The sequence below is a fragment of the Purpureocillium lilacinum genome (genome assembly GCF_023168085.1).
Source record: "Purpureocillium lilacinum CBS 284.36 DNA, scaffold_5, whole genome shotgun sequence".
NCBI lineage: Eukaryota > Fungi > Ascomycota > Sordariomycetes > Hypocreales > Ophiocordycipitaceae > Purpureocillium > Purpureocillium lilacinum.
Genome location: NW_027072115.1, coordinates 2,449,164 through 2,463,671, shown reverse-complemented (window position 1 = coordinate 2,463,671; position 14,508 = coordinate 2,449,164). Strand labels below are relative to the sequence as shown.

Below are 14,508 nucleotides of genomic sequence, written 5' to 3'. Positions count from 1 at the left end.
AAAACGGTACAGGATTGCTTGGTCGGTATAACACAGCTCGAACCGTGTTCCGCTGCACCGGAGGACGAAGCACGAACGGGCGGACGGACGGATGGGTCGTCTCTCGGTTTTGTCGTCGGAGGTCGTTGCATCCGTCGGTCGTGGACGCCGTCAACAAGCGAGGCAGCAAGCAGGAAAGCAAGCCGACGGGAAGGAAGCAAGCAAGCAAGCAAGCCACCAGCAAGCACCTCACGCAGCCCAACAAAAAGGGTCGTGGCGGGGGCGGGCGAGAAAATGCGTGACGGGCGCGGCTGAAGCGACGGCAGTCGTGTGCCAGACGTGTCAGCAGAGGACGTTGTGAAGGCTGCCAGTTCCCGGTTCCGGGCGGTGCCAGCGGCCTATGCCAGTCGTCAGTGGGCTCTGCCAGGATGGGGAGCGCTGCAGGCGGATGAGTGAGTGCGAGCGAGAGAGCCTGTCATCGGCGGGCGCGTGGCTGCCAGATTGGCGGGCGCCGCTCGCTCCGCAGGACTGCGTGGTGAGGTGAGCGAGCCCTGACATGCTGGTGAGCTGCGAAGCTCCCATGGAATGATTACAGGGGCCCTGGATGCCTGGCCGGTGTTTTCGGGTGGGATCCATGGGGCGCTTGGGGCGAGGCTTGGTCCCTGACAGGAGAGACAACCTAGCCCGACGTCACCATCATCCGCCGGGCGTCCATCCATCCACTCAGCAGCAGGTGCAGCGCAGCCCTCGGCGCCGCATCACCGCATCGCGGGCAGGCAGGTGCAGCTGGAGAATGGCAGCAACGGCAGGCAGTCCCTGGCAGGCAACGCCCTGGGGCGGCAGGCGCACCTCAGACCAGGCCACCCACGCTTGCCAGGCTTGCCAGCCAAACCCGGCCAACACACCCTGGGCCGGCCAACCAGCAACGCGTCGACCCGCCCGCCGTTTTGTCCGCGTACCTGCTACCGAGCGCCTCTCCAGGCACAGCAAGAATTGCCGGACGCGGGCAGCCCCTCCGGCGTACCTTGTACATTGCGCCTCTCGACGCCACCAGGGGTCCTGCCGTCACCTCACCATCATCTCGCTGCTTCCGCGCTGGGTCCCTGGACTCCTTGCCCTGCCGTCCTGCCTCGCCTCGCCGCGCCGCCCCAACGCCCACTTGACCTGACCGGATCGCCGGTTGCCCGTCTGCCTGCCTATAATGGCGTGCATGGCTTGCCCTTTGACGACAACGACACCGACCCTGTCCACATCGACGACGAAAAGCCCGGCGTGCATGCCGTGCCCCTTTCGCGCTCGTCGCGTCCGATTTCTCGCCACCCCCGTCCGCCCCCCGGTGCGGCGTCGAGACGGCTCGGAAATGGGCCATGATTAATTGGAGAAGCTTGTTGCTTTTGGGCATTGATGATCGCTTGGCCCGTGGCGGTACGAGAAAACACGAAGAGCCCAACACCAGAGTGCTACGGCAGCATACACCACGGCACCATGGCCAGTGGCCATCCGTCATCCGTCACGTCAATCCGACAAGGCCTGCCCGTGCAGCAAGCGGCGTTGAAAGCATCTGAGCGCGCCAAACACAGCAGCTTGCCTCGACTCGCCGCTTTTCGTGCAAAGGGCTTACGGCAGCGACAGCAGCAGTGCAACAGTCGACGAGGGAACAGTTCCCTACTTGTAAACTCGCGCCCACAGTAACGTACTATAGTCGTTCATGCGGCGCCGGCTGTACTGGACTGTATCTGGTACAACGACCGCTTGGTGCAGAGCGATAAAAATGGAGCAAACTGCCCTGTTGTCCAACCTGTTGCGGGTCGCATCAGCCTCACCACACCAGCAGCTTTTGCTGACCGCCGGCCATGGCGATGGATTCATGGCCGTTCTAACAAGACGCAGGTGCCGCCAAGCGGCTGGGGAGCCCGAGCAAGACGAGGTCAGTCGACGTCCACGTCGTGCCAATGCTCCAGCCATGCCACACCAAGGGTTACAATGCTGTTACCCCTCAGCACGAGACGAACCCCGCTGGCCAAGGCCGCCAGACACGGACGACGACGGGCCTCGCCACCCAGGCCATGTGTGTGCGACGTCACCCGGCGTCCCTTCCACGCCGCAGGCATTTCAGAAGTGCCAACAAGGTCGCTTCGGTTTATTTTGGGAACACGTGCCCGCCGCTGCCCGACAGACCTCAGACACATCTTCGAGACCCTGAATTCCAGAAAAAGGCGCCGAATCCCGATGCTGGCACTGGCACGTCTGCAAAGCGTCGCCAACCGACCCTCCGGCCTGATCGCCCCGACGACAAGCCTTGCCATGGCCCATGACGCTGGGCCTGATTGAATCCTTCGTCTGAGGCTCCGCGCTGACCCGCATAAGCGTCCTCTAGACATGGGCGCGAAACCTCTTATTTTGAGCTATAATCGTCCCGCCGCGCTGGGTCTGCGAACAATTCGCCCCACCTCAAGGAAGAGGCTGAGCACTTCAACCACCGCACACCAAGAGCGCTGATGCCTGCACCGCTGCTGACGTGACTACCTTGGGTTGTGTTGCCATTGTTGGTTAGGCCAGCCAGGTTCAGTCTGGCGGGTCAAACGGACGGTCTTGCCAGCATCCAAGGTGCCGTGAGCCCGTGAGAATCGGCGGTGGGCACGGTTCGCTGAGCCAGCCGCCTCTTCCGCCGCCCGTTGGCTTCGTGGCTGCGAAGTCCCTCCACCTTCAGGTGGGCACTATTTTTGGTGTGGTCGGCCCGCTGTCCGAATGGCCGGGAAGAGCGAGCACGATCAGCGGCATTTCAATGCAGTAACATGGCAATCTGCTCCTCCGTCCATCGACGTGAGGACGGCAAGAACTCACACGTATTCACTACTTCCGAATCCTCAACAAATCCAGGCTGCCTGCCTTGATGCGACCAAAGCTTACGATCTGTAGTCGTCGCCTGCTCATCAGTGACTGCCCCGGCGACCTCGGCAGCCATCTCGGCTCCCGGCATCTAGCCGAGGCGCTAGCAGGCGTATACGTCTCCATGCATTCATCATCGCTAACGCGGCTTCCGGCCTTCAGCCCGCTCTGTCTCAGACTCCTAAGGATGTTGTCAGCGGGATGTCGATATACCTGGGCAATGTGTGAGGGTGTCCATGGCTCGCTGAGCAGGTTGCTTGCTGCTCCGCGGTTCTCGATCCGATCCCGTCTAAACTCAAGCGAGATTCGTGAATGACCCTGTCAAGCTCGTGTAGCTTTCCAAGACCGTGTGGTGTTGAACCTTGCCGGCGTTGATGGTAGCTATTGACGTTCACCGCAGGACTCGCCCCTGCAACGATCCGCCAAGCCGTCCCATGCCTGTTCACTACAGGAGCTATTACCAGGCAAACCCTTGGCACATCATGGAGCAGGGCACGACGTTCAGTATGACGGAGCGTCGCCATAGCGACGGATCCGTTCCACGCATCGATTGGGCTCGAGGCTGAAGGTGAACGGCAAATTCCGCGACCTTTCACGAAGCGAGAGACAGCCGGTCCCTCCGCGCTGGCTGGTGGGGACACGGCTCCGTGACGTCGCCATCGGGGTGGATACCACGGCCCGGAGCCGGCGCCGGTAGCTGAACTCGCCTTGCCCATAGACTGGATGGATGTACGCTATGACTGTAATTTCGACAGGCGGCTCTATGAAGCGATTACGCCATGTAAACAAGGACGCGTATTGCAGTCCGAAATTCCTTACAACTGGTGGCCCCAGGACCAATGCTGGTGTATGTACTTAGTCACGAAACTTACGCACGTCTTTGAGGACAGACCACCAGCTCCGACCATCCGCCCGTCTAGAATGACGAGAAAGCATGGGTTTAGGCAAACTCTGCCTCCAAGACGCTCCTAATACCCATGAATCGGAAGGAAGCCACTGGGAAAGATGTACTTGGTATATAAGGGCTGGATGCATAGTTCTGATTCGCGCGCGTCCTAAGTGCATCTCAAAGCGAATCGCAGCCAACACAGTGACCGACCAGTATACTCTGCGGAGGATCGACAAGGTATGGTGCCAACCTTTGGTAGCTTCAGCAGCGCTTCGGCTAACAAGTGTCCTCCCAGATGCGACCCATCCACGCGATTGTCGTTGCCGCCCTGTCACTTGCGGCGACAGCCGTGGAAGACAACAAAGCCACCGGCAACGACACTCAAGGATGGGCCGCCGACTGCGACGCTCTCAGCTCAAGATGCCAGACGACCTCCGTAGCCGACGGCAACCACGACAACGGAAAAGACAAAAGGCTGCACGTGATGAACTACCTGAGAAAACTGATCCAATCGGACCTCCCACCGGGGAGGCTCTACGGGAACGGGCGGCACATCGCCTGCTACCAGCACGCCAACGGGCCGCACGGGTTCTGCCTCTTCTTCGAAAACTTCCCCCACGGCACGAACCACTCCATCGGCGACATCATGCACGCCTTCGACGCAATGTCCGACCCGCATAACGCGTACGCGAGGGCCTGCCACGGGAGGTGTGGCAGGGGCTGGAACAAAGCCTGGAAACACGGATACCTCAAGCTCGACTACGTGACCAAGTCTTGCAACGGTGTCTGCAAGTAGTCAGTCGTAGTATATCGCTAGAGACGGTAGAGAGCAACGGCCATTTCTTTGGTTAGAGTTGATGGTGCGAGAGTGCTGCGTTAATCCGCACAGTAATTCAGCAACACTACGTACGTGGTTGGGTATGGTGTTAGTCGCGGGCAATCAGAGTTGATTCACCTCCGCAAGATGCTCCAACTCTCACCTTGCAACTTCGACTGGTGTCTCTCCATCCAGTGCTGCGTGCACGATCTCGGCAAAGGCCCCCTCCCTCACCTTTTGCACTTTCATCCCAGTCGCGAAACAGGCATTGGCCGATCCCGCCGTGTTTCGGCTGGGTGGGAAGACGGCTTCCGCGACGTTACCATCGGAGTGGATACCACGGCACGCCGTTCGGTGGGAGCCGGCGCCGGAAGGCGACCTCGCCTTGCCTCTACTGCAACTACGTCAGGCGGTTGTAGGAAGTGATTACGACAGATAAAACAAAAACCGCGTAATGAAAGTCCAAAATGGTCAACACTTTGGGGCTCGAGGCACGTGCTCTCACGTTTGGTCTTAGTCTTAAAACACGCCTAGGCCAGTCACCAAACGTGCGCACGTACTCCTGAGAATAGGCCACCAGCTCCGACCATACCGTCTAACATGAGCGAAACCATCTATTTCGGTATGATACCGCCGTCAGCATAGTCGTAGCCCACCAAGTAGAATAAAGTTGAGAGCTGACGAGATGATGTATATATATATATATGCTACATGTCTACTAATAGCTCTGTCGTCGGCAAACCGAGCCACCAACCATACTCTCCGGAACATCGAACAGGCAAGGAGCCAAGAATACGATTACTTCATCAGCGCTTCGGCTAGCAATCACCCCATAAAGATGCAACCCATCCACGCGTTTACTATTGCGGCCCTGGCGCTTGCGACCCAGACGCTTGCGACCAGCACGCCCACGGACTGGTTGGGGATCAAGGACAACAACTTCCAGGCCGACTGCTCACATACGAGCGTAAACTGCCGGACGTCGCACGTGGACGCGGGCGGTTCGGAAGGTTATGAGAAAAAAGCCCACGTGATGTTCAGTATATGGAAGCTGCTCTCCAATGTCCCAAACGGCACACAATACGGCAACGGGAAGCACATTGCCTGCTACCTACACGGCAATGGGCCCCATGGGTTCTGCCTCTTCTACGAGAACTTGTCAAAGGGCCATAGGCCTAACATCGTCGACACGAGGAACTCGTTAAACGCCATGTTGGATAGAGACGTCTCCAGGCATGAGGGCTGTCGCGGGAGATGCGGGAGGGGCTGGCCCAAGCAGTGGGCGCACGGATACCTCAAGCTCGACTACGTCACGAATTCTTGCGATGGTCTCTGCAAGTAGACAGACCTCTGGACATGGAGCAGGGGCCATTACTTTGAGTTTGGAATCGTTATAGTGCGACGGTACTGGATTTCTGTGCACGGTGGTCATGGAACGAGCCGGGTGTGGTGTGCTACGGTATGGTGTAAGTTGCGGGCAATTAGAGGCGTTTGGTGCATTATGTTGGAAGTAATACTATGTATAACCCCCATCTCTCGCTTCGACTACCTCTTAGTTCTCTTTGTCCACCAAGTATGTATGCACTGCGCACATATCTGGCAGACATCACCGGCTTGGCAGTTGTGTCCAGTCGTCGCGGAGCAGGCATGCCGCTCATCACTCACAGCGTCACTCAGACGAGCGAGTCTTGGGCGCCATAGCGCCGCCCCCGTTCGTCTGTAATCCCGGACTACGTGCTTGGAACCCGCGGCGGCATAGTTACTAGCAACTGCCGTCAGGCGCAGCTCAATTACCCTTGTGACACGGACGGCGGGCGTCCGAAGCCTGCGCAACTGCCCATTGGCCCATCACCCGCCAACAGCGGTGGTTGAGCATCTCCTACCTTGCTTGTACACCCGATGCCCGTTTCCGCTCTCTCCAACTTCTGTCTCATTTTGCTCACGCATCTTTGTTTACATAACTATACTACAGGAACTGAATCTTATACATCGGCTTAAATCCCGCCGTGGCAATCCCCCTGGGGGGCTTACGGAAGCCTCGCGACGGGTAGACAAGGGACCTTCAGTGTCGTCCCGTCCCAACCCGGATAGGTAGGGCCGTAGGCGGGCATCCCACGCCCGGCCTAGCGGCAACACGCGCGCCGCGCACTCGCCCAGCGCGGTCCTGCGCCCGGGTCGTCTCGATCGACAGTTCGGTTCCAATGGCGTCCATGTACGGCCCGGCGCACTGGGAGTTCAACGCCACGGCTAATAAAGGAGGCCGAAGCGCAGTCACCTCGAGAACGAACGGATCTTTCCACGCCAGATTGTGCCCGAACGTCCGCTCTGCCGCGCACCAGGTCCCTCGATAGCCCCGGCTTGGCTTCTGAGCAACGCCATACACCATCTGCCTGTTCAACCGCTCTGACCTTCAATTTCCACAAAGACCTTGCGCGCCCCAATGGCAAAAGCCGGAGCGGAAAACGCCCTCTTCGTGCGTGAGCCCTTTTTACCCTTTCCCGTGCCGGCCCTTGCCTCCCTGCACCACCACCACCCCCGTCCACACGTGGCGTGACCGCCGCGCCGACGGCGGCCCAGGGCTGCGCCCGTCCGTCGCTGCTGACCTTGATTCCGAAGTGGGCTAGCGACGAGAAGGGGGCCAAAGGGAAATGCTCGAGAGAGGAAAAGGGCAAGGAAAAAAAAAAAGGACGCCAGCGCCATGCTTCCTCCCACGGCTGCGGTACGCCCGCGATGCGCCGCCAACACACAAACCGGCGGGGTGGTGCGCCGGGCTCGGACCTTCTGCGCCCCTTCCATTCCGGGAAACGGGGGACATACATACGTACTACATGCATGATACGTACAACAAGTAGTTACACACGCAGCCCATGCGGCAGGACCCCGGCACACACACACGTCTCTCTCTCCGTTCGTCACCTGAGCCGGGGCGGCGCGGTGGCGGCGGGCGGACGGCAACAAATGGCAGTCGAGGAAAAGACCGTTTTTGATAGAGAGCGCTCATCAATTAACAAAGGGAAGGTCGGTAAGGGTGGGTAGAGTGTGCACACACACTGGGAGAGGGGGGGAAAACCCCCAAGTTCCAAGGACGACCCCGGCGCAGCATGGATGGAACTTGGCCCCGACTCATCAGCACTTAATAACTTGACCACCGCCGTCGTCCCAACCCGACTTCTCTGCCACGGCGCCCATTCCTGACTCTGTTTTTCTTTCTTTCTTCCCAACACAAATCCTCTCTTACTCTTCCCGTGGTATTCCCCATCTCCCTCTTCTACATCTCTCTCCCCCCGTCTCGCCACCTTCTCCCTCCCCCATTGCGCGCGTTCCGTTGTTTTCGTCTCTGATTTTACCACCAGCTCCCTTCCCCCCCAAAACGACCCTGCGCCATGGCCCCAGCGTCTGTGGACGGCAGAGGCACGGTGGAATCGGAATTGGCAGGCAGAGAAAGCCTTGTGTTGGGGGGCGCCCCATCGTCGTCGGACTGTACGTTGAGGAAAGGCAGGCCAGGCCAGGCCGGAGGGCCGCCCGCCGCCGCCGCGGGCCTGGCGGAGGTCACATGACCGGCGGCTCCACCGCGGCGGCCCAGGGGTAGATGGTCAAAATCGGTGTAGGACATGGTTGTGATTGGTCCCGGGCGACGGGGCTCAGGCGGCCGTCCGCCAATCAGGGCCCCTGGCCACACCGAGAATGCAACGGCCCCGACGGTGTAAGTGACGGGACATGACAGAGCCTCCCATGGACACCATATTATAATTCTTCTTTGTGTCAGGCAGAGTCCCAGAACCCGACAAATCTTACACAAAGACCTGCTGGGACATTGGGCATCTTCACGTTATTGCCTTCTGACACGAGACCCCCGGGCTCGATTCGCCAAAGCTAGCCAAGCAAGGTCCCACTGCATCCCGTGACTTACACGGCCATCAACATGGATACAACCGCCTGGGACGGGCAAGAAAACCCCCGTCTTCCCTCCTCCTCGGCCCTGGAAGAACTCTTCGACAAGTTCTTCGACTGGCCGGCCTTTTCCGGCGCCCCTCAGCCCATAGACGAGTCTAGCCATTACCCCAGCCCCCCGTTCTCAGACAGTCCCCCCAGTCCCGTCTCCGGCTACGGCTACGAGTATAGCCCCTCGTCGTCCGTTCACGCCGCTCACCTCTCCATCCGTGATCTCGAAGCCGAGTTCCTCAGGATGAGAGCCCCCTATGACGACGTCGCTGTCCACGGCTCAGACTACTCTGGCCACACCCCGCCTGAGCTGGTCCAGGGCGGGAGCACCTCGCCCTCCGACCACTCTGGCTCCCTGCCCTCGGACCGCTCCGACGATGGCCATCATCGCCCGCGCGTCACCCTCAGGGAAGCCCAGGCCCAGGACGACGAATGGACCTACCCCCAGACTGAGTCGTCCGTCAAGTCTGTTCCCCGTGGCTACCCGGCCCGCATCCACGTCCGCGGCGACCAGCCCCGCGCTCAGTACGCGAGCCAGTCCGCCGGCCAGAAGCGTCGACGGCCCGCTGCCGATTCTGACAAGAGGCAGAGGCAGCTCGCCGACCCGGTTCAGACGGCTGACGTCCGGAAGAGTGGGGCCTGTCTTCCATGCCGAGTAACCAAGACCAGAGTAAGACAGTTCCAGCCGACGAGACCCTTTCCTCCCCACCTCCCGCATATCATGAACCGGAGCTGAGAATCTTAGTGTCATGAGAGTGGCGTCTGTCCCACGTGTAGAAAGTCGTTTCCGGACCACTCCCACCTCGTCTGTACTCGTAAAACCCCGGGCAGCGCGTGGCCGATCATAACCCAGGGTCCAGGTACCACAACCCCCCCTCCCCCTTCCAAATCCCTTCCAGCGTCTCATCCGCATTGGTCGTGGCTTGTGGCGCTGACAAAACGGTGTCCAGATGTGTGGTCCAAGGATCCGTACGCCGAGGAGCAGCTCTGTTCTTGTGCGCGCAGGTACTTCGGCACTCCGAGGGAGATCACCATCTTCCTCACCACGGACTTGAAGTCTCCCGCGCTGCGCGCAATCGTACAGCCGTACAAGTCCAATGACGATTCCGACGAGGCAAAGAAAGCAGACTTTCCCCGCGATCACGTCCCTAGCCACGAGGCGCTGCAGCGTTGGGTTGAGGGCCAGATCAAGAGGGAGTACAAATCTGACTTTCCCCGGGCTTTGCAGAGCTTTCTGTTGGCCTATTCCGAAGGTGGCCGTTCTCTGCCCAAAGTATGCCTCCAGACTCTCAGGCCACATCCCACGCTGTACTATGCTGACACGGGCCGCAGCACGACCTTGTTGACAATGTTCATAAGATGAACTGCTTCTTCAGAATCTGGAGGATGTCGTCGTTCTGGTGCCGCGACCCTGCCAATCACATCGTTACTCTTCCATTGTCGGTCCAGGCGCGGCTAAGAAAGATTGCGCGGGAGGCACTGAAATTGCTTGAGTACAAGGTATTGAAGAGCCTGGACGACTGCCTCGGCCAGCATTCTCAGCCACAGCCACAGGAGAGGATGGCGATTTGGGCATGCTTGTGGCAGCTCATCCTCATGTACCGTGACCTCATGGGTGCCTTCAAGTCGCAAATTGTCAGAGCCGGTCCAAACGGTAGGTGATCGTTGTCTGTCCTCCGCGCTGGCATGGTAGCTGATCGACTCGCAGGCGATGTGTACCACGCCCACTACCAACGGTTGGCTGATGTGCACTTCCCCATGGTAGCCATATTCTACCACTATCAGTTCCGGACCAAGAAGAGCCTGGAGATATCTCTGGACTGGCTTCAGGCTGGGTCCCATCATCGACATGACCCGAAGAACAAGGGCGACATTTGCCATCTTGGCCGCCGTTTGCTCGAAGCCCGCAAGGACATGTGTAGGTATCCCTCTGCTCATCGTCGAGATTTCGGGTCCTCCGAACACGTTAGTAACCATGCTTAGACCAGAGCCTTCGGTCCTCGGCCGATGACTGCGATGCCCTCCTTTGCGTGCTCGTGGTCAATCACGAGCTGAAAAAGCTCAACGCCCGAAAGCGAGCACCGAAAGGCAGCGGCAAGTCGAGAAGCTCCCGGCGTGGCGGGGCAGATGACTGTGATGACGATGGCGAGTGATTTACCGGAAAGGACACAGGCGATGCGCCTTGGATGACACCTTGGACAAGGTTCAAGTTAATGAGATCATGAGAGCGATGTGACCCTAACAGAGGTCTTGAATTGTGCTTTGTCTCCCTTGTTGCTCAAAGCAGATTGGAATTCGTCAGCGAGTGCCTCTGGGTTGACGTTCCCTTGATATTTGGATGCAAGGCCAATGCTCAGAATGACCTTGTCTCTTTTGTCGCTTTTGCCAGGTTCAATGGCCGCATGCAACCTGTCATGAGACGTCGTTAGCAAGCGTTCGTGACGCGTTAACAGGAGAGTTCGTACGTGATTGCGCTCAGGAGTTCGTCTGGCTCGGGCATGATGGGAAAGATGGTGGGAAGAATGCCGCAGATGGCCCCCGAGTACATTGCCCAGAACGAGGCATCCTTGTCATGGCCGTCGGCGATTCGGCGGAGGCCCTGGAAGAGATGCTCATCTGAAGGGCCAATACTTGTGCCCCATCGAGCGCAAACAGCCAATCCAAGGACGGCTCGCGTGAGGTGTGTGAGGCCGGGGCAATCAGGATTGCGCGTGACTGCATCGTGCAAAGCAAACGAAGCATTCGTGGTGCTATCATAGCCGCAACGATCCCAGATGCGCCTTATCAACAGCGATCCCAGGCCTAGACAGATCGGGGTGGGCGTGTTAGGTTGCACGTTATCAGGCAGAGCCGCCTGGAGCAAGCGCAGGACGGCATCGAACACGAGCCTCTCTTTCTGGGAGACTTGCGCCAAAACATCGAGAGGGTTACTTTCCCTGATTTCCAGTGGTAGCTTCATCATGAGGATTCCCTGTCTGTTCGAGCCTCCGCAAAACGTCACCCTGCCAATGTTAGGAACAGCTGCGATGAATGCTTCGATGACGGTAGCGATGGCAGGGAACTGGCGGCGCCGCCTCTTTGACATGCCGAATATCTTGCCGTCGTACTCTCGGTTCAACCGCCTCATTTCAGAGGTCTGCCGGAAGACGCGCCCGGGCACCGAATAGGAGTTGATCGAGCTGATCGGGTAAGGTGAAATTGAGTCGTTGTGCATGAGCATGCTTCCGTAGCCTCGGAAGCCTCCTCCACACATATACACATCAACGGTAGCGCCCTCGCCTCTGTCGTGTGTGGATTTGATCGCTTGCAGGGCAGGAAACCTGGAGCACAGGTTTGCATATATGCGGTCAATGCCCTCTTCCAAAGTACCGATTTCGGCTTGGTGGATCTCAGGGGGCTGCTCTTCGAGCACACGCGTCAATTTCGCTGCGCCATATGGCAGGCTCTCGCCAGCAAGAGCGGCTTGGAATTCGTAGTGGGCTTGGCTTGTATCAACCCAAGTCATTTGTACGCTGCCACCGCCTAGGTCGAGGAACAGAGCTCCGCCCTTGACAGCGACCAGCCCACTCCTCGAACCCATGACGGCGCCGAACAGCGTCTCGACAGATGGGTCGAGGATCTGGACACTTAAGCCACCAGTCGCCTTGGCAATGGAGTCGAGCATCTGCGTGGCGTTGGCGGCGCGGCGCATTGCCTCTGTGGCTAAAATCAGGATCTGGGAACGGGGGACGCCATGAAGGAGAGCGATCTGATGAAAACGAGAAAGGGCGGACCCGACAGCGTCCATGGTCTCGGAAGGGAAGACCAGCCCAGAGGGCGATAGAGTTAAAGCGTCGAACAGAGAAATGGCGGCGCGAGCGGAGTAGATTGGAAGGAGAAGGCGTGTTGTTGGCGGGGCCAAGGAGGTGATGGAGAAGCGAATGCCATTGCTAAAGTTTGTTAACACCATCTGCCCGTCAGATGAACGGCCCAAAGCGATTTGACTGACCTCCCCATGTCAACGATTGCGTAGAGGTGACTGTCGTCGTCTGGTCGCCACGGTTGCAGCTGCGTGGACAAGTTGTCCAGAGTAATGACTTTAGGGGCAGACATGATGAGGCTTCTTGAGTGACCAGCGAACGAATCGGAACCAAGACGACGAGGCAGAGCAAAGGGGCGCAGAAAAGACTGGAGGTCCGTGGCGCCGGCGGGTGCGTGCGGTCGGGGTCCGGGCTTCGAGAACGGAGAGTGGACGGGATGACGGAGGGGAAAATCAGCGGGTGCGGCCCGTCTCCCATTGCGTGGTGGGGCAGCAGGACCAGTCAGGGCTGCGCGCACCCACCGTTTCGTTGCGTGCGATGACGGTCCGTCTCCGGCGTCAAAGTTGCGGTTGTCGATGCCGTGCGCAACAGCGCTCGCTGAGATGACTGCGCTTTCGCTTCTTGTGCGACTCACGAGCGACGTCTGACTCGTCGCCTGAGGCAACCTGGGTACTGAGGATGCAAGGCAACAGCAAGCAGCAGCTCTTTCCCTCCAAGGATACCCGCTGGGGAAGGAACAGACCGTCAGCGAGGAACCTGGAAGGTGCCCCCCGTAGAATTTCCCTCCTGCCGCTCTCAGGACAGGTACTATCAACTTATCTCAGGTACCCCGACAGCCCATGAGGAAGCTGCATACCACGCTGGGCAGTTGCCCACTACTTACAAGCATATGCCCAGACACTTGATCTCTGGAAGCTCTGGCCCGGCAGCCTCAGGCAGTTCTGTGCTTCGTAGATTCTTAATCTGAGTGTGAGCCTTGTCCTTGGTTTGATTCCACTCCCTTTTTCTGACGCCACTCTGCATGACCCCCGCAGAATCACCCATGCCGTGCCTCCACGGACGGTGGAATGACGCATGGCGAACTTGGGCACCTGGGTGCCTCGCGCGGTTGGGAAACGCCAAGGCGGTTCGACTCCCTACCTAACGGCACCCGACTTGGAGCAGATGACGCAGGATGCCGCCTGGCAAACGGATCAATGTGAGCGGCCCCAGTCCCCGAGGCGCCTGCACATCCATGCGACCGGAGGCTAGTGCAGTGTTCAGACGACTGAAACATCAACAGGATACAGCACGAGCGCCAGTTGCTACGCTTGCCATCTGGGCCTCACAACGCTGCAACGCTCTACGGAATCCCTGGTCCGAGAATGTCGTTCGTGTCGAGCCGGCGCCATCTCCTACTTAACCGCGACCAGCCCAGATACCCAAACGCTAAGCGCCAAGTGCTGAGAAGGCAATCACCTCAAACTCGAGCGCGGGACCGAGGAGCGCCCGCACGGCCCGCATTGTGTGTCTCAGTAAGCTGCGCACCACGCGCAACGATGATGCCGTTGCTCTCGGTCACACATCAAAGAAGCAGGGGTGGAGCGGGCAACGCCAGCTTCGACCCGCATTGGCATTGAGACCCGATCTCGCCCCGGCCACAAACCCGGGTTCGAGAGGACAGCATCTGCCGCCCGCTAGATGACAATGATGGTCCGCCAACCTCCACATCAGCCCCCCGGAGCCATGCATGCCACGATAGTTCCAGCCTGCCTCACCCTCCGGTCACAGCATGGAACCATTGGAGCGGGGCAGCCCATCTCGTGCCGCAAACCCAACTGTGGTCTGTCATATGTACCGCGCCGAGACTGGTCATATGATAATTGCCGTTGAATCCCCAGCCACATGTTGTGTTGTTCACGTCCCGGATAAAAACTCACGATGGGAGCGTTTTGCCTTGGAATGTGCTTCTTGAGGTTGGTAGGTCTTGCCAAGAGGTGAAACATGGCACCGTGGTCAGGGTATTCTGGACCACCTCGTGGCTGCTATTGTCATCCATGCGAGACAGGTATTCGCGAAGCAGGGAGCTGGCATTCCTGCTCATCCAGGACGGTTTGAGAGAGAAATCGACAGGTTACGACAGCACCAAGCAAGCCGGTGGCGAAAAGCCCAGTCGCGTTTACGACGAAGTCAGTCGGGGAGCCACATCGGCG

At 58.9% G+C, this 14,508-nt stretch overlaps 4 protein-coding genes across 4 annotated transcripts; 3 read left to right on the top strand and 1 right to left on the bottom strand.

Moving 5' to 3' along the window:
• Positions 1-3,873: 3,873 nt before the first annotated feature.
• PLICBS_007342 (uncharacterized protein) lies at positions 3,874-4,615 on the top strand (the record flags this gene model as incomplete). The annotated part of the gene is made up of 3 exons (XM_065601157.1): positions 3,874-3,882; positions 4,053-4,552; positions 4,612-4,615. The coding sequence occupies 3 exons, from the start codon at positions 3,874-3,876 to the stop codon at positions 4,613-4,615; spliced, it is 513 nt and encodes a 170-aa protein (XP_065457229.1).
• A 797-nt stretch (positions 4,616-5,412) lies between these two features.
• PLICBS_007341 (uncharacterized protein) lies at positions 5,413-5,916 on the top strand (the record flags this gene model as incomplete). Its single annotated transcript, XM_065601156.1, has 1 exon — positions 5,413-5,916. One exon carries the CDS (start codon positions 5,413-5,415, stop codon positions 5,914-5,916), a length of 504 nt encoding a protein of 167 aa, XP_065457228.1.
• A 2,580-nt stretch (positions 5,917-8,496) lies between these two features.
• On the top strand, positions 8,497-10,669 carry PLICBS_007340 (uncharacterized protein; the record flags this gene model as incomplete). Its single annotated transcript, XM_018320771.1, has 5 exons — positions 8,497-9,148; positions 9,467-9,789; positions 9,849-10,170; positions 10,225-10,434; positions 10,500-10,669. 5 exons carry the CDS (start codon positions 8,497-8,499, stop codon positions 10,667-10,669), a joined length of 1,677 nt encoding a protein of 558 aa, XP_018180668.1.
• A 66-nt stretch (positions 10,670-10,735) lies between these two features.
• On the bottom strand, positions 10,736-12,608 carry PLICBS_007339 (uncharacterized protein; the record flags this gene model as incomplete). Its single annotated transcript, XM_018320770.2, has 3 exons — positions 10,736-10,925; positions 10,982-12,445; positions 12,505-12,608. 3 exons carry the CDS (start codon positions 12,606-12,608, stop codon positions 10,736-10,738), a joined length of 1,758 nt encoding a protein of 585 aa, XP_018180667.1.
• Positions 12,609-14,508: the final 1,900 nt, after the last annotated feature.